Below are 22,152 nucleotides of genomic sequence, written 5' to 3' on the forward strand. Positions count from 1 at the left end.
AATTGTACCTCGAGGTGATAAATTAAAAAAAAAAAAAGAAATGGCTCTCCTAGGTCTGATTGTACAAACTGGGCATCATTCGGTGGGCATGCAGTCCTCTTTTATAAATCTAGATAATGCCATCAAGTGCATGAAAGGGTGGGAAAACAGCTTTCTCTCAGATTCTTATCATTTTATATTTTGTTTGTTCCTTTATGAAAATGTCTGCAGCCTGAACATACAAATGTCTGTTTCTGGTATATTCCGCAAAGCCTCAGGGGCGTTCCAGACAGCCCTGAGCGACAGGAGAAACTGCACAGGGTATGGCATCTCTTCTTGTCTCATCTAACCCTTGGCAATTTCCCTGGTGGGTCAGAATGTCCTCACACTAATGTGCCTTTGTGGGGAGGAGAAATGGAAAATAATGGTAATTATGGAAGTTACTAATCATGGGGATCCATCTTCTTACATGCTTTTTGGAACATAATTGGCCTATAGCACTATATTTGTTTCAGGTATTCAGAATGGTTTCATAATTGGATATATTGTGAAATGAAATGATCTCCACAGAAAGTAGAAAATATATTGCCATACATAATTAGAATTTTCTTTTTTCCTTTCCTTTTTTCCTTCCTTCTCGCCTTCCTTTCTTCCTTCCTTCCTTCCTCTTTCTTTCTTTCTTTCTTTCTTTCTTTCTTTCTTTCTTTCTTTCTTTCTTTCTTTCTTTCTTTCTTTCTTTCTTTCTCTTCCTTTCTTTTTCTTTCTTTATTGCTTTCTTGCTTTCGGGGTCACACCCAGAGATACTCAGGGTTACTCCTGGCTCTTCACTCAGGAATAACTCCTGGCAGTGCTCAGGGGACCATATGGGATGCCCAGGGATCAAACCTGGGTCGGCCACCTACCTGCTCTACTATTTCTCTGACCCCACTACAGGTTTATTTCTTGTGATAAAGTCTTTGCTTGTTCTGGGTTTGGGGGCCATGTCTGGCATTACTTGGGAGCTACTCCTGGCTCTGTTCAGGGGTCCCTTCCTACAGTACCCAGGGGACCTTGTGGTGCTAAGGATTGAATCCTGGCCTTCATCATGCAAAGCATCTGCTCAGCCTTTTGATTTTTTTTTCTTTTTGGGTCACATCCTGCGATGCACGGGGTTACTCCTGGCTCTGCACTCAGGAATCACTCCTGGCTGTGCTCAGGGGACCATATGGGATGCTGGAAATCGAACCCGGGTCGACCACATGCAAGGCAAACGCCCTACCCGCTGTGCTATCACTCCAGCCTTGATTGAATAGATTTAAATAGTTACTGGATATTAACTACTTCTTCTGGAAGATATCTGAATATAAAATATTACTTTGTCTTGATGTCAGTATAAACATAAATACAGCAAGCAAATTGACCTTTTTGTCCAAGCAAGAAATGCATTGCTTTGCTAAAAGCAAAGTATTATTGATATTAATCTTTTTTTCAAAATTTTATTTTATTAAACACCATGAATTACAAAGTTATCATAGCTGACTTTTTGACACACAGTGTTCCATCACCAACCTCCGCACTGGCATCAGCCTCCCTCTACCAATGTTCCCAGGTCCCTCTCTTACCCACTGCTACCTCAGCCCCAGCTCCCATCTTGACAGGCACTTTTTAAATTTGCTTATTAGGGGGCCAGAGCGATAGCACAGCGGGTAGGGTGTTTGCCTTGCACGCGGCCGATCTGGGTTTCGATCCCCGGCATCCCATATGGTCCCCCAAGCACTGCCAGGAGTAATTCCTGAGTGCAAAGGCAGGAGTAACCCCTGAGCATCGCTGGGTGTGACCCAAAAAGCAAAAAAAAAGAATTGCTTATTAAAGATTGGGTGTCGTGATTTCAGTGTTGTTGACTCTGTGGTTTAGATATTTAACTCTATCATTTCTTAACACGACCAATTTGTGAGGAGTTTTATGTTTTATGTTTAGTGAAAACTCCCTTTTAGACTTCTGTATGTCAGGACTCCTGAAGGCTGAATGAGTTCAGGAAGAGTACGTAGCTACCATGTCATAACTAAAGATGTTACTGCCCTTAAACAGAAATATTCTTCTAACCAGGCCAAAGATCCAGAGACTGAGTCCAGCCCAGGTTTTTCTAGGTTTTTGTCTTTCCTGGGTCCCTTTAAACCCTACCCCCGTTGCTTCTCATCTCTCTTTTCTCCCCTTTGCCTTCACTCTATTTCTTTCCTTCTGAGGCCTATACTCTATCTAGGCATTGCCCCCCACACACCTTTTAACCATTGCAGTTCCTCATCCAGTTACTCTAAATACCACATATGAGTGATATCATCTCTTCCATGATACACTGGCAAAAGCAACAGAGCCAAAAATAAACATATGGGACTATATCATATAAATATCAACCTTGAGGGGTTTCTGGCTTTTAAAGTTTTTTTATTCCAACAATTTTGGGAAAAATAGAAAAGGAATAAAAACAAATAGTAGTTTACAAAGGTCTTAGCTTCCAGATTGTGGCTTGAAATAATTTTCTGGAAGCTAGTTTTTTGTTAAAAAAAAAAAAAAGTATTTGTTCTGGGAGCCCGAGAAGCATACAGCATGCAGGGCAGGGCACTTGCCGTGCACATGTCCGATCCAGGTTTAATCCCTGGTCCCCACTGTGGTCTCCTGTGCCTGCCAGAAATGATCGTTGCACACAGAGCCATAAGTAAGCCCTGAGCACCATAAGGTGTGGTTCAAAAAATAAAATAATTTTTTTAAAAATTTATATGCAGTGCCAGGAACCAAATCTAGTACCTCACAAAAACAAGGCAACGTCCGGTTAAACTTTAGCCCTTTCTCTGATCCATCATGCCTTTAGATTCAGCCATTATAACTTCTTTTTTGGGGGGGGGGTCACACCCGGCGATGCACAGGGGTTACTCCTGGCTCTGCACTCAGGAATTACCCCTGGCGGTGCTCAGGGGACCATATGGGATGCTGGGAATCGAACCCGGGTCGGCTGCGTGCAAGGCAAACGCCCTACCGCTGTGCTATTGTTCCAGCCCCCATTATAACTTCTTGAGTCTTGAGTTTTGTGTTGTGTTTTCCGTCTCCAGGTGGCTCCCAAAATCAAAGCACTGATGATGGAGTCTGGAACGACCATGGTGGGCTACCAGCCTCAGGGAGACAAGGCCAACTTCTTCCGGATGGTCATCTCGAACCCTGCCGCCACCCAGTCTGACATCGACTTCCTCATCGAGGAGATAGAAAGGCTGGGCCAGGACCTGTAAATCCCTCCCAAGAATCCAAGTCTACAGGAATTCCCTGTCCCCTCTGGCATTCTAGCACAACCTCTATATGTTGCTGAACCACTTAGGCCATTTCACAGAGGGGAACACACGCTCTCTTGAAGATTACTGTTAAAAACCTTACATATGCTTGTTATAGTTAGCTGGAAATAACGTTCTTTCTAAAAAGTCACACATTAGGAGCACAGTATATATGTACAGTTCTAAATACCTCTCTCATATCCGTGCGTGTAGTGAGTGGGACTTAGTCATAGATTACAGCATGTCTCTCGTTCCACGCGAAATCACTCCATCTCCAGCGGTTACTGGGGGGCCATACGGGCTGCAAACCAGCTTGCCCAGAAACCACGGGACAGATGTTTCCTTGTAAATGTCATGTCATAGGGACCAGGGGAAATGATGGTGGTGATCACTGACCTTCGTGTCAGTTTCTCCCACCTTCTAAAGCACTAATGGATGTCAAGAGACACCCCCTACCCATTAGTTTCCTAGTAGGGGAAGTAGTAGCTGAGTCTTTGTTACGTGTGTGCTGCTGCTGTGTTTTTAGAGTTCATTTCTGTAGATTGGGTATATTACTGTCATCAGCCCTTGGGTTACAGGGGGAGGGTGGGGGAGAGAGGAAGAATGCACATGATGATTCAATAACTGTTTAATTGTAGGTAACTGAAATATTTGCTTATTTATATTCAGAGATTTACTGTGTTAAAGAGGCGTCTGTTTTATCTTTTCATTTGTAAGGTACTTTATTTATATATTAATGCAGTGAGTTCTGAAAACTGTTTATGGTATTTCTGTGCATTTGTGAGCCAAAGAGAAAGATTAAAATCAGTGAGACTTGTATTTCTATTAGAGTGCCCTTAAAATTTAAGCCTAAGTTTACTGTCTGTAAGAGAATTCTGATATTGTACATAGAGCCTATCTATGAAAATCCCATTACTTAAGTAACCCCTGCTCTTCTATTACCTTCTCTATCTGCCTGTATGTCTGGTGTTCTCAAAGCTTTTCTAGTAAGTGTTGGATAATAACTAGATCTGTAATTTTTTAGTAGCTCATGACCAATCTCTGTGACTCGCTTCGCTCCAACCTAAGGCAGTGTTTTCCGAAGACCTTCTGAAAATCTCAGATTAATTGACCAGGCTCGCAACTGTTTTTGAAGAAAGGAAATTCACACTGTGCGTTTTAGAGTATGCAAGAAGAATATATAAATAAAAGTATTCTCTGTGGAGAATTTGAACAAGATTTTCTTCTTTTGTGTTTTATCTATATAGGGAGAGTCCCAGTTAGGATTCCTCAGAGCACCTCAGTCACCCTCAGGGTCTTTCAGGAGCACTCAGGACCCTCACTAAGCTGACATACATTCCTGAGATTTTCATTTTAGAAAGACCTTTATTCTTCACATGAATTTCAGACTCCAGTGTCATATATTCCTGAGTTATAAAATTGTCGCGAATGTAATTAGATAAACTGGCAGGTGAAACATCAAGGAATGAAAGTCACACATTTCTCATTTTCCAGGCATCCACTTCCAAGTTCTATTCAGACATTCAACAAATTTTTTCTTCCCTTCAGCAGACACTGTTTTAGAGACTCAGGTGACAGTGATGTATATGCCAAATCTTCTTTCCAGTGAGTATCCTGCATCCTTCCTTGTCTGTGGTATCTGTGGTCCCCTTAGATGCAGAACTTCTCCTTCCTGCTGCTTGGGCCTATGCGGAGGGTCTGGTCACATCCTCCAGAAATATCCTTTGGAACCAGATTGTTAGGAAATGGGATCTATTTCCCACAATATTCTGTTAAACTCAAATCCCACAATCTCATAAGGCATTCCTTATTTAGCACATGTAGAAGATTAGATGATGTTCATTTGTAATTAACGTAACAGTTGCATAAACAATTGTTGCAGTATACAAAATTCTATACAAACTGTTATATTATACAAATGTGTTGAATCATTTCCACAGAGAAATGATCATAATAATTTGATCTTTTTCTTCTTGATTCAATTTCTTCACATCCCTCTGAGGGCCTATTTGTTCCATGCCCTTGTTTAAAGTCAGACCCAGGTTGGGGATATGGCTGTGTAGAAAAAAGAACATAACTCACATGTGTGAGGCCCTGAGTGCCCTCCTTGGCACCACAAAATAATACAGTCAGCTCCAATGCATAGTTGTATCTGGCCTCTCTACCATAAGAACTGCTTCATTTTAGCAACCAAATATACTGCTCTGTGTAATTAACCAGAAGTAAAATGTTATTACTCTTGTCTCTGACCATCCTTACCTGGTGCTGCTTCAGGTGTGAGCCCAGAGTGGGAGTGGGCAGGCCGGGCTTGGGGTGAAGTCAGGCTCAGTGGATGTCCTAGGGACCTCTCCTCTGACCAGGATCAGGCTGAAGAGGAGAAAGTTAAATAGACGCAATTCTCAGTAGCTTTTAAACTGTTGTGGCATCAGGGATCCTGCTCCATGAGATTTTTTTTTTTTTTAGTGAGTCACAGTGAGGGTACAGTTACAGATTCACACCTTTTCGTGCTTGTTTTTCCCTCATGCAATGTTCAAGAGCCCATCCCTCCACCAGTGTCCATTTTCCACCACCAATGAACCCAGTATCCCTCCCACCCCTCAATCCCATCCCCCCCACCTCACCCTGCCTCTGTGGCGGAGCATTCCAATTTGTTCTGTCTCTCTCCTTTTGGGTGTTGTGGTTTGCAGTAGGGGCACTGAGTGGCCATCATGTTCAGTCTCTAGTCTACTTTCAGCACGCATCTCCTTCCCCTCGCAGGATCTCCAATCACATTTTACTTCGTGTTCCCTTCTCTATCTGGGATGACTTTCCACCAACATGTGAAGCCCGCTTCCAAGCTATGGAGCCAACCTACTAGCATTATATACTACTATTCTTGGGTATTAGTCTCCTACTCTGTTATTTTATATTCCACAGATGAGCGCAATCTTTCTATGCCTGTCCCTCCATGAGATTATTTTTTATGGGACAAGTTTTTTCTCATGGGACAACCAAATTTGAAAAATTAAGATTGGGGCTAAAAGTTGGGATGAAAAAGAGATTACTAAGTCAATGATGGTTGGAGGGATCACTCTGGATGGGAGATGTGTGCTGAAAGTAGACTGAGAACCAAACAGGATGGCCTCTAAGTATCTGTATTGCAAACCATGATGCCCAAAAGTAGAGAGAGCATAAGAAGGAAGGTACCTGCCACAGAGATAGGATGTGACAGGAGGGATACTGGGGACGTTGGTGGTGGAAAATGCACACTGGTGGAAGAATGGGTGTTAGGTCATTGTATGACTGAAACTCAATCATGAAAGCTTTGTAACTGTATCTCATGGCAATTCAATTTTTAAAAAATCAGTAAAATTTTTTTAAAAGACCAGGACTGGAGCAATAGTCCAGCAGGTAGTATTCTTTTTTTTAATTAGTGAGTCACAGTGAGGGTACAGTTACAGATTCACACATTTTCGTGCTTGTTTTTCCTTCATGCAATATTCGAGAGCCCATCCCTCCACCAGTGTAAATTCTCCACCACAAATGAACCCAGTATCCCTCCCACCCCCCAATCCCACCCCCCCCACCCCACCCCACCTCTGTGGCAGGGCATTCCAATTTGTTCTATCTCTCTCTCCTGTTTGGTGTTGTGGTTTGCAATAGGGGTATTGAGTGGGAGTTTTTCCCCCAACAGTCAGACTTGTCAGAATGGCATCAATAGATCATATGTTTTCTATTGTTAAAAACAATGAGCATATGATGTTGCACAGTCGTGAAATTGGCCGCCGAGTTTTGGGATTCTGACTGAGTCCACAGGTATTTCTGCCAGCAGCTGCTGCATTCCGAGATTGGTTTGTGTGCCTCTGGGATCATGGCTGTTCAGGAGCTATTCATGGGAGGCCGCTGGGTTCTCATTTGGGCAGGAAGCAGGGCCAGTTCTGCCCCCCGCCCCATCACGAGATTCCCCATGTGTCCCATCATTGCAAGCTCCTACCTCTCTGTCCAATTGGCATGAAACGGTGGTGGTTACCATGCTGTCGAGAGGGGAAAAGGATGGGGACAAAAACCTTTTCCCTCCCCAGGGCTGCATGGGACCCTAGTTTAGTTTAAAGTCCACAAGTGAAGCTGCCAGCAGCCTCTGGGTTTCTGTGCCTCTGATATAATGGCCGCTCAGGGGTGGCGGAGCCGTTCCTGAGCGTTTTCTTTGGATATCAGGAAAGGTTTGGAGAGATATCCCAGTCCCACAAACCGGAGCTGTCTTAGTGAAGCTCCGTGTAGCTGGGACTCCATCTGGAGAAAGCGGGGACTCTGCACCTTCTCTGTCTGGCGCCCAGGTGTTGTTGACCCTGTCTTGGGTCCAGAGCATTCTCCAGCTTGTGGTGCTGCCGGCCCGGGTTCTTACTGCTGACTGTTGCAGCAAAATGGCGCCAAGGGCGGGTTGAGGGCATGACTTCCGGCAGCAGGGCGGGCTGGAGACTGGGCTGGCGCCACCCTGTTCCAGTGCCCCCACGCATTTTGGAGAGATATCCCAGTCTCACAAACCGGAACTGTGTTAGTAGAAGCTCAGTGTTGCTGGGACTCCATCTGGAGAAGGTGGGAACTCTGCACCTTCTCTGTCTGGCGCCCCGGTGTTGTTGGCCCAGTCTTGGGTTTGGAACATTCGGAACATTCTCATGCAGTGCTGCCGGCCCAGGTTCTTGCATATTATATATATATATATATATATATATATAAGCCTTTGTTTCTTATGTGCTATGCACAGTCAAAAAAGATTTAAGCACCCTTTTCTTGAAGAACAGGCATGCCTGTACTAGCATGTGGCACACGGCCTGTGGAGCATCCACCAGATTTGAGTGACGACCAAACTCACTGCCTCAGCCTGTAAACGGCCTCATGGGGTGGTGTCATGGTGTGTTTTGGTTTTTATTATTATATGATTTTGTTTGGAGGCCATTAGTAGCAGTGTTTGGGAGCTACGTCCAAAGCAGTGCTGAATAATGCTCACAGGACCCTGCAGTGCTGGTCATTGATTTGGGGGCTGGGGGCAGAGGTTAAGGGGACAGTGCTAAGAGGCTGTTCCTGGTTCTGTACTCAGGAGTGCTTCTAGGGTGCTCCGTAGAATATATACGGTGCGGAATTGGAACCAAGGATTGGCTGCATGCACAGCCAGAGCCTTAAACCCTGTACTATATCTCCAGTTTGGTACTGGTGATTGAACCTGGGGGTCCTGCACACAAAGCATATGCTCCAACTCTCTGAGACATCTCCTTAGTTCAGTCTCATATTTATTTTGTTTTGTTTCGTTTTGGTTTTGGCTCACACCCAGCAACGCTCAGGGGTTACTCCTGGCTCTGCACTCAGGAATTACTCCTGGCAGTACTTGTGAACCATAACCATAAGGGATGCCGAGGATCGAGCCTGCTTTCGAGGCAAAGGCCCTACCTGCAGTACTGTGGCTCTGGCCCTGTATCACTGTGTCACTGTCATCCTATTGCTCATCGATTTGCTGGAGCGGACACCAGTAATGTCTCCATTGTGAGACTTGTTACTGTTTTTGTCATATCGAATGCGCCACGGGCAGCTTGCCAGGCTCTGTCGTGCGGGCAAGATACTCTTGGTAGCTTGCCAGGCTCTCCAAAAGGGGCGGAGGAATCAAACCCGGGTCGGCTTCGAGCAAGGCGAATGCCTTACTCGCTGGCCCTAGACTCATTTTTTTTAATATTCACTTTTGATGATGATTCTTGCTGAAATTAAATTTGATATGATTGTGATGCTATTTCATTGCATAAATATACTTTGGCTTATCCATGCAATTGGTGTTTAGGTGTATTATTGATGGTGAGGTTTTTCTAGGTTTTTGTCCTTTGGGCAAGTGTTGCTGTGAGCATTCTTGTACTTGTTTCCTGGTGCACATAGTTAAATATTTTTCTAAGCTGTATGCATAGAAATATGGACCTGGGGCTTGTATTTTTATTACTGGGTCCTGAATTACTTGTGGAGCAGAAAAGTCATGCTGAGTTGCACTTGGATCAGCAGTATACTACTCTTATTCCATGACTTCATTATCACTTGGCCTGAAAATTTTGCCAGTCTGATGAATATTAAAACTTATTGTGATTCTAATTTTCCCACTCTGCTTTCAAATTAGTCATCCTTTTATGTTTTTGTGGACATGTGTTCTCTCTTCTATACAAGGCCAAAGTCATGCCCTTTGTCCAATTTTCCATTGGGTTCTTTATTTTTTTCATGAGTTTTGAGGTTTTGTATATCGCCAATATTAATTCTTTGTGATTAAATGTTTGGGAAATATCTTCTGACTTGGAATTTGTCTTTTCATTGATTAAAAATGGTTGGAAAAGTAAGTTCTTTAATATATAATAATTTATTGATATTCATCTTTATAGTTTCTGCAAACACTTTTGTATCTTCTTTAAGATATTTTTCATATATATAGACAGAAGTTTTGTGATTTCATTCTTCTCACTTCAGACTTTAATTCAATTTGAATTGATTTTTGTACTTGATCTATCTTCGAGAGTGAAAGGACTATTATTAGCCCTTTTGCTCTTCATATGAATTTAATTCAATTTAATTTTTTTGATTTGAGGCCACACCTGGCAGACTCAGGGCTTACTCCTGGCTCTGTACTCAGGGAACCAAACCTGGCAAAGCTCAGGACTTACTCCTGGCATGCTTCAGGGATCATATGGGATGCCAGGGATCAAACCCAGGTCAGCCGCATGCAAGGCAAGTGCCTTACCGACTGAACTATATCTCTAGCCTCCCTTTATTGCATTTGAAACGCTTATTTTTATACCTCATCTGCTGAATTTCTGTAATAAACAAATATCTAATTAATGTAGTATTACTCATAAACAACTTAAAATTTTCCTTTGTTCTTGAGCCAGTTTTGCTTGTTGCAGTCTTTCAGAAATTACTTTTTAGGGAAAGTTCCCAAAGGTCTTGGGACAGGGGCCGTTCTTGTGATACTCATTAACTAGGCTGGTGGTTCAAGGCAACGTCCAAGGATACAGTACAGCTCTGGTTCTGTAGTACTGCGGCCCACCAAAGCTACCCTGGAGGTTTGGGACTTTACCTGGTGATGCTCAGGAGTCATATCACAATGGGGGATGGGACCTGGGTCCAGGACAAGTATCCTAAATACTGTAATGTCTCCCAGTTCCAGTAATTTATATGCATTTTTAAGTTTCAAATTTATTGACATAAAGTTATCCATGGGCTGGAGCACAGTGGGTAGGGCATTTGCCTTGCACATGGACAACCTAGGTTCGATTCCCCCATCCCTCTCGGAGAGCCCAGCAAGCTACCGAGAGTATCCCGCCCGCATGGCTGAGCCTGGCAAGCTACCCATGGTGTATTCGATATGCCAAAAACAGTAACAATAGGTCTTATTACCCTGACCCTGAAAGAGCCTCCAATCGTTGGGAAAGACAAGTAAGGAGAGGCTGCTAAAATCTCAGGGCTGAGCGTAATAGAGACGTTACTGGTGCCCGCTCGAGTAAATCAATGAACAACGGGATGACAGTAACAGAGTGATGTATACAATTTGCTTTCTTCTACTTTTTTTCCAGTGTTAATCTGGTGTGTCTCCTTGTAAATTCTCAAGCTCTATGCATAGGTAATTGATCATATGGTGTGCATAAGGAGGCCTGGATTTTATCCCCAGCTTTTCTTACTCTCAAATAGGAACATTTAGACATACATGCCTATAAGTATTCCTTTCATGATATATTACAAGTTTCACCCACAATGTTTTATCATTCAATTCTAAAAATGATGGGTTTATTAATTATTTTTGTTGTTTGTTCTTGAATATAAAAAAATACATAACTTATTTTTCTGGTGTTTTTAAATGTATTACACAAGCCAGAAAAAGAACTCAAAGGGCTGGAGCATTTGCTTTGCATGCCAGAGGCCCGAGTTTGATCCCCAGCACCACATGATCCCCTGAGCACCGCCAAGAGTAACCATTGAGCAAGCACTGAGTTGGGAGTAGCTCCCAAGCACCATCAGGTGTGGCCTCCAAAATAAAAATGAACAAAGAAAATGTATTACATATTTTTGCAATATTTTTCTATTACTAATGTAGCTGTTTTTATTTCTAACCCTTTGCCTAATATCTGTTGTCTCCTCTTTGAGTTATAATATTTCTGTAGATCTATGCGTTAGGGATGTGTCATATAAGTAATTTTTGTTTACTTGTTTGAGTATGTGAGAGTGTTCGGAGCTTACTCCTGGTTTTGTGCTCAGGGATCACTCTTGGTGGGCTCAAGGGATCATATGCAGTTGAGCCCAGATTGAGTGAGTGCCAAGCAGACATCTTACACACTGTACTGTCTCTCTAGCCCAGTTTCTGTATTTTGCCCCTCCTTTTTCCTTTTGTTGTTCCAATAGCCAGGGGTCTCATGCTTGGTTGTGTTGCTCAAACACCCTTGGACCATGGTGGGCAAGAGATGGTCAGATGCCTTTTTGTGGCCCTAGGGATCACAAGATTGCACCTGGCTTGTAGGTGTTTCAGGAGACTGAATCCTGGCCTTATCCTGCAAGGCAGACAGATGCTCTGCCACTGGGTTAGATTGTGGGGCCCAGTCTGTTTTTTAATTTAAGAATCATTTCCACCTTTTCCATTTAACCAAGAGATTTCATATATAGTAATAACTAATAGTGTTTGAACTTGGTTCCATTTCATTTTGGGCCATAAATTTGTCTGACTCTTTTCTTTATTTTTTCCCTTCTCCTTTCTTGCAAAAGACTTGGTTTATTCGACATTTGGATTTTGTTTCTGTTGTTTTTTTGCTGTTAACTTCTTATAGTACAACTGCCCATAAAGTAATTTGCCCATCCTAAGTATTTACTTCTCCTAAATGTTAGCATGAATCATTTACATTCCAGGACTTAATGATTTTATTTTTCTCCATAAATCATAGAAAAATCTTAGACTACTTTAACTCCAACCCCCCATCCTTCCAATTTATATGCTATCAGTACATGGGATTTCAGCTTTATTTTATCTCCCCTGCAGTCTACACATTATCAATAGTTTTATTCAGTTGAATTTTTGCTTAGCTCTATCCTTGCACTCACCACTTTATTTGTACATGGTTCCTTTTTATCTCTCAGACCTACCATTTGGGTCTTTTTTTTTTTTTACCTTGATCTGGATGCATTTGAACTGTTCTTTATTGAAGCCTGTTAATAGCCCCTCTCTGAGAGCGGAGTGCTGCCTTGTCTGCTTCCCGGACTTCATTTATGAGGTGGGTTTGAAAGTGCAGTGATTCAAGTGATTTGCTGCCTTGAGGCTGGAGAGGATAAGTAGGAGATAAGGCAGACTTTGTTAAATAGGAAACACCCCGGTCACATCAAGGGGCTCTACTTCTAGGCAGCAAGGAGATTCTGCTATCACTTACGGAGAAAGGAAACCAGATACATGAAGCCAATTTACCTGCCAGCTCTTAAAATCCTTTCATCTGAACAAATGATCTAAAGCAATTTAATAAGACAACCACATAACCTGTGAGGCTGAAGAATGGGATTTTTCTTTTAATAAACAAGGTTGCTTCAATATTTCAATGAGACTCCTTCAAAACTCATTTTCTCCATCTCCGTAATGGGCACCTGTGTCTTATGCGTGCCATCTGTTCTCGCTGCTAACCCCATTACTCCGATGTCCCCGGGAGAGACTATTCTTTCTTTGTTCTCACCCAGTGTCTTTTGGAGCAGTGAGTTTTCCCATTGCTTGTTGCAGAGACTTCTCAGACTCAGGAGACATGGATTAGTCAAGGCATGTCATATCCAAAGTGAATACTCACCCCGATTGATGAGGCTGATGAGATTCCTAAAGTCTGGGGAAATCAGGAACCCATGAAATGAGCAACAATAATAAGCCTAAGTAATCTTTGCCTCCAGACGATGGAATGGTAGCCTCATGCTGAAAGCCTGTACCAGCCACATCCTAAGATTCTTCAGTGGTGTCTCAGCTGGTCTAGAAGACTGTTTTTCTATTGCTGCTGTAGCTAATGGTCACAAATTGAATTCAAAAACATACATTTGTTTTCTTACTGTTCTTATTGTTCCTAACAACACATCCAAGGCCTTGCATATGCTTAGCATGGGCTCTGCCACTGAGCGCTCTGCCTTACGCCTCCTGGAGGAGACCCTGCTGCCTTGCCTTGACCAGCTTCTACAGGCTGTCTGAGTTCCTACTGCACATCTTCATCCTTGTTCCCACTTTCCAGTTTAAGGAGTCTTTTGAGAACATTCACTGTGTCACTGTCACTGTCATCCCATTGTTCATCGATTTGCTCGAGCGAGCACGAGTAACATCTCCATTGTGAGACTTGTTGTTACTGTTTTGGGCATATCGAATACGCCATGGGTAGCTTGCCAGGCTCTGCTGTACAGGCAAGATACTCTCAATAAGTTGCCGGGCTCTCTGAGAGGGACAGAGTAACCCCAGGTCGGCCTCATGCAAAGCAAACGCCCTACCCACTGTGCTATCACTCCAGCCCTTTGAGAACATTAGATTCACCTAAATAATCCAGGGTTGGCCCAGCACCGTGGCACTGAGCTCAAGCCTTTCAAGTATATGGTGACAAGTTCAAATCCCCAGTGTTCTCCGTGTATGACTACAGTTCTGGCAGCTCTGCTCCTTGAGCCGAGCAATGCTACTGTCTGTCATCTCCAGTGCCACAATTTTTGACCACACTGACAGCTGTGTCTGAGCACCATAAAACACAACCGCAACCCCCACCCCACCCCACACCCCTGAGTGAGCACCACAACTAAAAAGGTGTGTGAGCACCAAGGCAGCCCCTAGTGGGCACCACATCCTTAGAGTGAGACCGTCCTGTGACTGAGAGTAGAGCGCCACAGCCTGATGTGTGAGCCCTGGCGAGCACCACAGCTAAGATAAACATGCAACTCCTGAGTATAACAACAACTATAAAGGAACAATAAAAGTAATTGGGAAACTGGGGAGATAGTATAGGGGTTAAGGCACTGGCCTTGCAAGTAGCTGGTTCAATTCTCAGCACTGCATATACAAACCCACCCCATACAATAATAATAATTGTTCAGAAATCCAGGATAATCTCCCCTTCTCAAGTCCTTAACTGCATCTGCAAACTTTTTTTTTCCTCATTTAAGGTAACAGACTCAGTATTTCCAGGAAAAAACTCTGTGTGTGTGTGTGTGTGTGTGTGTGTTGATGGGGGTTGGGGGGAGGTAGTCCAGGAGCGGGGAGTAGGGATGTTTGTAGTATAGGATCTCTGGGTAGAATGTACCGTGAACAATGTACCACTGTTCATCTGAAACTGAGGTTCTAATCATGGTGACTTCAAAGTGGTTAATTGTCACACATCAAGGGACATGAAAGGACATGTGCAAAAGGACAAAGATACCCCCTGAGAAAAACCTCTGCTAGAGACAATTGATGGTTTAAATAAGTTGTGAGCAGGAGTCTGTTAAATTCAGCAATTTGTGTGTAGCTGAAATCAGTTTTTGAAGAGGGATTTCTTGAATTATTCCTCAGAACAAATATCATATTCTTGTGAAGAAGAGGTGGTAAGAAATGTAAACAGTGCTGAGGATGGAACCGGGTGAGCTACATGCAAGGCAACTACCTGGACTCCTATACTATCTCTCTGACCCCCAACAATTATTTTTTATTATACCTTCCCCTTTCTTCTTCCCTTCATCGTTGTGATAACAAGGGGTTGCACACATATCTAGCTGTGGTCTTCTTACACGACAAAGTGTAAGAAACTTTTGGGCCAGGGGGGAGCTCTGGATTCAAACCCCAGCACTTCCAGAAAGAAGAAATGTAGGGGACAAGCTGGCAGGGCTCTGCAACCAAACAGAACTGAAGTCACATGGGGCTCTTAGAGGAAGAGTCAGGGACTCTGTGGAAGGGCCTCTGCCTCTTGGACTTCAAATTATTGTTCATCTGAAACTGAGATTTTAATCATGGTGACTTCAAAGTGGTTAATTGTCACACATCAAGGGACATGAAAGGACAAACTCTGCAGTGACCAGCTGTGCAGGTGCTGGCACCCCATCATGTATTCCAATGCCAGGGTAGTCATCATGGCATGCCCCACACGCTCCCTCAGGCAGAACTCAGCATCAGTGGCCGCCAAAGCATGGGAGGACATAGTCTGGGGAGCCCTTTCAGAGTTTCCCTGAGCACCCGGGCCTTTGTGGGAAAGTGGGTGTAGGACGGTTTTGTGCACTGTGTAGAGTTGTTGCTGTTTTCCATCCCCACAATGGTGCTAAGGAACAATTACAGAGAAAAAAAGTCCTGTTTTGAAGGAAAATACTGGGTTGCTCACCTGGCTTGCAGCTTAGGGGCGAACCAGCCCCCTAATGTCGGCTGGAGCCCAGTCCCACCCAATGGCTTCCCAGAGAGAAGAGAGGAGGCGGGGCTCTTGGTGAGTCGAAGCCCCACATCCAAAACAGGAAGAGCCTGAAGGTTGGTGGGGTGGGCACAGCCCCAAGGAGATGGACCTCAAGATATACATAGACAGGATGAGGCTGGAGAGATGGGAACACGCAGACCATGGCCTTGCCCTCCTCACAAGTCCCTGAGGTCACATGCTGGTTAGCACAGAAAAGGTGCACAGTCTTCTTTCTTATTTGTTAAGTTCTTGGGATTTTGTTTGGGGTCATACCTAGCGATACACTAAGGAATTACTCCTGACAGTGCTCAGAGGACTTTATGGGGTGTCAGGGAGTCAAACCTGGGTCAGCCATGTGCAAAGTAGCCTATCCACTGTAACATCACCATCACTCCAGCAACCCCCCAACCCCGCTTATTTTTTTTTACTTAAATAAAAGCACACACCCGATGGTGCTCAGGGGTTATTCCTAATTTTGCACTCAAAAATCACTTTTGGGGGCCGGAGCAATAGCACAGCGGGTAGAGCGTTTGCCTTGCACGCGGCCGACCCAGGTTCGATCCCCGGCATCCCATATGGTCCCCCAAGCACTGCCAGGAGTAATTCCTGAGTGCAAAGCCAGGAGTAACCCCTGAGCATCGCTGGGTGTGACCCAAAAAGCAAAAAAAAAAAATCACTTTTGGCAGGGCTCAGGGTACCGTTTGAGATGCCAGGGATTGAACCTGGGCCAGTTGCATGCAAGGCAAGCACCCTACTGACTATACTATTGGCCCAGCTCCACTATTTATTCATTTTTTTAAAAATTTTTGTTTTTGGCAATCTTGGAATGCAGCGGCTGCTGGCAGAAATACCTCTGGACTTAATACCAGAATTCCAAAACTGGGCAGCTGCTTTCTCAACCATGCAACATCATATGCTCTTTGTTACCAACAATAGAAAACATACAATCTAATGATGCCATTTTGACAGGTCTGACTATTGGAGGAAAAACTCCAAATAATGATAGTGAGTTTCCTGTCGAAAATTAAATGTAATCAAAGTAAGGAAAGAGTAAAGTGAAAATCATCTGCCACACAGGCAGAGGGGGAGTGGAAGGCGGTTATGCTGGGGTTATTGGTGATGGAACATGTGCACTGGTGAAGGGATGGGTGTTTGAGCATAGTATGGCTGAGACTCGATCCTAAAAGCCCTGTAGTTGTTCTCACGGTGACTCAATTAAAAAATAAATTAAAAAAATTTTTTAAATGGTAAGTAAACTCACCAATAACCATAATTATCTGGTTCTACATTTTACCATGAGTCAAAATTTGGCAAATGTTTTCCCTAAGAAACTAGATAAAAAATATTTTCATTTTTGCCGGGAACACAATTTGTTACAAATATTCAACCATGACTTTGTACCTAAAAACTGTCATATAGATAATAAAAATATAAATCAATGGACATTGTGCTCAATAAAACCTTATTTCTAAAAAAAAAAAATTTTGGTTTTGGGGTCACACCCGACAATGCTCAGCTGTCATGCCCACTGTACTCTCAGTCCAGCCCTGTCTTCTCTTTAAAATTTTCCTTTCTAGGGCTAGAGCAATAGTACAGCAGGTAGGATTGGGCATTTGCCTTGAACACGGCTGACCCAGGTTCAATCCCTGGCATCACATATGGTCCCCTGAGCACCACCAGGAGTAATTCCTGAGTGCAGAGCCAGGAGTAACCCCTGAGCACCACTGGGCATGACACAAAAAGAAATAAAATAAAATAAAATAAAATTTTCCTCCCCTGCCCTTCTTTTTGCTATAGTTGTGATGTCTGAGGATCACACACATTTGGTGGTGGTGCTCACACACACACTGGCTGCAGAGTCCATGCATTTTGAAGTTGTGGTCACACACTTTTTTGTGTTTCATTTGTTTTGGGGAGCTCTCAGGACCTCGCTCTTGTCAGGCAAAATGCTGAGATGGCTGTAAATATTTTCTTCCGCACAGCACCTCCTGCCAGGGCAAATTTCACATGGAAGAACTTGAAAGAGATGGACAAAGGAGGTAAGAGAGGAAGGGGAGGGATGGGAGCCGGCCTAGGGTGGGGCCCAGGGGCAGTGCAGCTGTGGTTGAATGCAGGTGTGTGGCTTGGAGAAAATCAGATGAAAGCAAGAACTGGGATGAGGGGAGAGTTACTTCGGTTCAGCCGGTTCCAGTTACAACTTCATGACAAATGAAATGGGTTGAGTGAGCCTTTTAGATTGTAGGTAAAAATCAGCCTTCTTGTCTTACTCTATCAGAACAGTCTGAGAGAAGCCAGAATCCTCTAGGGAAGTAGAAGTAGAAAGATTCCTTGTTTGAATGTTCTTTTTAGGGTTGAAAATGGCAGGGGGTGGTGATGGTGGCGGGTGGAATAAATAAAAGGGGGGGGAAAAGCCAAAGAATACTTCCTTTGTGGTTTTTTTAACCGCGCGCGCGCGCGCGCGCACACACACACACACACACACACACACACACACACACACACACACCTTATTTTCTCCAGAGAATTAAGAGGCGCCACCTGGTGGTCATACAACCAGCTCACACTAAGCCAGGGCCCAAAAGGGTCCAGTTTAACCATTTCCCATCTTCCCTGTTTCACTTGTCAAACGCAGGTGCAGGACGGTGTTTTCACCCCTCAGAGACTGTCCATCCCACAGGTGTAGAGGAATCTGCTTGTCTGTGCTAGTGAGAAGTGAAGTGGTCTAGGAGAACCAGAGAGCCCCCAAAGCTGGAATAACCAAAAAGGCCCCCTAGCTAGGAGAATGGGAGAAAAGCAGCAGCACCTTCCTGTGATCAATAGGAATCGGAGTGCCTGGTGAGAAAGGTTGAACTTGGTGGTCCTTAAGGCACGGATCTGAAATTTAGAAGTTCATTATTCATCCAAGCAGGGACATAATGGCAAGGGATACCGTGGCAAGATTTGTTCTAAGCATGAGCATCTGTCCTTGGACCCAAGACAATTTTACCACTGCTTCTACAATCTGGGTCTGAAGAGCTCTTCTGCCGTCTGCAGGAGTTTGAATCTCAGACAGTCCATCTAGATTAAGTCTTTATTGAAAGTGAGGTATAAAATTGATAGGTAACATTAGTTTTGGGTAGCACTGTCTGTAGCACTGTTGTCTGGTTGTTCATCGATTTGCTCTAGCAGGCACTAGTAAATGTCTCCATTGTGAGACTTGTTGTTACTGTTTTTGGCATATTGAATACGTCACAGGTAGCTTGCTCGGCTCTGCCGTGCAGGCGGGATACTCTTGGTAGCTTGCCGGGCTCTCTGAGAGGGACGGAGGAATCGAACCCAGGTAGGCCGCATGCAAGGCGAACGCCCTACCCACTGTGCTACCGCTCCGCCCTAGTTTCAGGTATACAACTTAATTTGTTATCTGTACATTGCACAATGATTACTAAAAATGTCTATTTAACATCCATCAGCTTTCATGGTTAAATTAGTTTTTTCATGACAAAAACGCTACTTTCTTAATTTTTTTTAAAAAGATTTTCTCTGGGAGACTAACACCCAAGAATAGTAGAGATAAGTACCAGGAGGATTACTCCACAGCTTGGAAGCTGACCTCACATGCTAGATGAAAAAGCAGCTCTGATAGAGAAGGGATCACCAAGCAAAGGGTGCTAGATGGTGAAAGAGCGAGCAAATGGGAATGCCCTGCCACAGAGGCAGGGTGGGGTGAAGGGGATAGGGTGGGGGTGGTGGGAGGGATGCTGGAACCATTGGTGGTAGAAAATGAGCACTGGTGGAGGGAAGGGAACTCGATCATTGTTTGACTGAAACATAAGCATGAAAACCTGTAAGTCTGTAACTTTGTCTCACGGTGATTTACTAATAAAATAAATTTTAAAAAATAAATTTAAAAAAATATTTTCTCTTTTAGCAACTTTCAAGTATGCAATGCAGTATTATTATCACCATACTGCTTACTAAATCCTCAGACTTGCTTACTTTATAACTGGAATCTTGCCATTTTGACCACTCTTTTGCAATTTTTGAGATCTCTTTCATACCCCTTTGTCATCTGCCTAACAGACATCAATCTATTCTCTGTACCTATAACCTTGGTATGAGTTTTTTAAAATTCCACATATCAAGTGAGATTATATAGTATTTGTCTTTCTCTTTCTGACTAATTTAACTTAACCTAATGCCCTCAATGTATATCTGTGTTGTTGCAAGTGTCAATATTTTATTCTTTTTTTGTGATTAATAATATTCCTTTGTGTATATGCATACACACATATATATATTACATTTTCTTTATCCATTATCCATTGACCAACATTTATGTTGTTCCCCTAAATTGGAAATTAAATACAATGCTGCAATTAACATGGTGGTGCATATATAGTTTTGAATTAGTCGTTTCATTTTCATAGGATAAATATAGAGAGGTAGGATTGAAGGTCATCTGACAGTTCCATTTGTAATGTTTTGAGAAACTTCCATATAGTTTTGAAAATATCTACTCCAATTTATTACTCCCCAACAGTTCATATGGGTTTCCTTTTCTCCAACCCTTGACAGTGTTTGTCATTTCTTCTCTTTTTTGATAATAGACATACTAAAAGATATGTGGCAATGTCTTGTGGTTTATATTTGCACCTCTCTCCTGACTACTGGTGTAGGGAATCTTTTTATGTACATGTTGATGATTGTATGACTTCTTTGGAAAAGTGTGTATTTCAATCTTTGACACATTTTAAACCTTATTGTTTGTTTTTAATGGGTTGTATGAATTTTTTATATATTTTGAATATCAGCCCCTTATCAAATATGAAATTGTAATATTTTCTTCCACTAACTAAGTAGGTTAACTTTTCGTTTTGTGGATGATTTTCTTTCCTGTGCAGAAGCTTCTTGTTTTGATGTTGTCTCACTTATTTTTACTACTGTGACCCTTGAAATTTTAAAATTTGCTACAACTTGGTGTCAGGTCCCAAAATCATCACCAAATTCTCTGTCATGAAGCAGGACATTTATGTTTTTCCTCTATGGCTTGAGGTCTTACATCTAGTTCTTTAATCAATTTTGAGTTCATTGTGTGTGTTTGTGTGTGTGTGTGAGAGAGAGAGACAGCAATCTAGTTCCATCTGAATTGAGTTTATGACCCTTATAATCAAAGAAATCTTACTTAATTTGACAGTGGGTGCAGTGAGGCTTATCCATATACAGAAGTATGAAGCTACACTCCTGAAATTCATATTACATTGTAAACCCATGGAAAAGATCAATTTAATTAAAAGCAAACAAGAATATTCTACCTAATAGAACTTTTCAATCCTATTAAAAGCATTGTGGAGAGTGCCAGTAGTCTGAAATAAAGTGGGAGTAAGGTAAAAAGTAGGATCACTCTGCCTGCCAGCCCCAGCCTCATCTAAGGGGTTGGCTGCCTAGAATATCTCACTGAAGGTACTCAGATGAATTTCAGCATGTTACTCTAACCCAGTACTTTGGCCAAGCTAAGGTACTGGACCCCTGAAAAACCAGGAAGGGTTAGGTAATGCTGCCTTAACAAATAATAGCCGTGCTATTAGTGATTTGAAAGAACGTGGGTGGCCCCAAACTCAAAAGCACTAATTAGGAAAGATATATACACCTATGTTCATTGTAGTGCTAAGTACAGTAGCCAGGATATGGAAATATCTCAAATGCCCAACAATAGATGAATGGGCAAAGAAGCTCTAGTAAAAGCTGGAGAGATAGTACAGGAGTTAAACTGCATGCATTGCATTCAGCTGACCCCAATCTGATCCTTGGTACTCCATGATAGCCCAGGTATGGCTGGGTGCAGCCTTAAAGGTCCTCAGGCACCACCGACTGTGACCCTGAAGACCCTCAGGCACTGCCAGGGTGGAGTAGGTAATACTGGCACTTCAGGGCCTGAGGAGCATCACATCCTGGGGTTCTCATATTGAACTGCAGGTCAGTTCAGTTTTTGGCCAAGAATCACTGGGAGGGTACTCTGGGCTTCCTGATTACCACTTGGAAGACACCCCTCGCCCCTGTCCCGATTAAAAGAATATGTGATATATATATAGACAATGGAATACTATGTAGCACTGTAGCACTATTGTCCATTTGCTCGAGCGGGCACCAGTAACATCTCCATTGTTAGACTTGTTATTACTGTTTTTGGCATATCGAATATGCCGTGGGCAGCTTGCCAGGCTCTGCCATGTGGGCGGGATACTCTCGGTAGCTTGCTGGGCTCTCCAAGAGGAATGGAGGAATTGAACCCAGGTCGGCCCCATTCAAGGCAAACACCCTACCCGCTGTGCTATCACTCCAGTTGGGAGTACTGTGTAGCTCTAAGAAAAGATGCAATCTTTCAATTTGCTACAACTTGAATGGAACTGGAGGATATCGTGTTAAGCAAAAATTGTCAGAAGGAATATCACTGTATCACTATCGTTGAGCATCGATTTGCTCGAGTGGGTGCCAGTAACATCTCC

The 22,152-nt window shown here is 43.2% G+C and overlaps 1 protein-coding gene across 1 annotated transcript in view; it reads left to right on the forward strand.

Moving 5' to 3' along the window:
- Positions 1 to 4,493, forward strand: part of GAD1 (glutamate decarboxylase 1) — a 41,705-nt gene extending 37,212 nt beyond the window's left edge. Inside the window, exons 16-17 of the mRNA XM_004601145.2 lie at positions 211 to 300; positions 3,063 to 4,493. Coding sequence (XP_004601202.2) covers positions 211 to 300; positions 3,063 to 3,236 — 264 coding nt within the window. The 3' untranslated portion in view covers positions 3,237 to 4,493. The remainder of the gene's footprint in view (positions 1 to 210; positions 301 to 3,062) is intronic.
- The last annotated feature ends 17,659 nt before the right edge of the window (positions 4,494 to 22,152 follow it).

Source organism: Sorex araneus, chromosome X, assembly GCF_027595985.1.
Source record: "Sorex araneus isolate mSorAra2 chromosome X, mSorAra2.pri, whole genome shotgun sequence".
Taxonomy (NCBI): domain Eukaryota; kingdom Metazoa; phylum Chordata; class Mammalia; order Eulipotyphla; family Soricidae; genus Sorex; species Sorex araneus.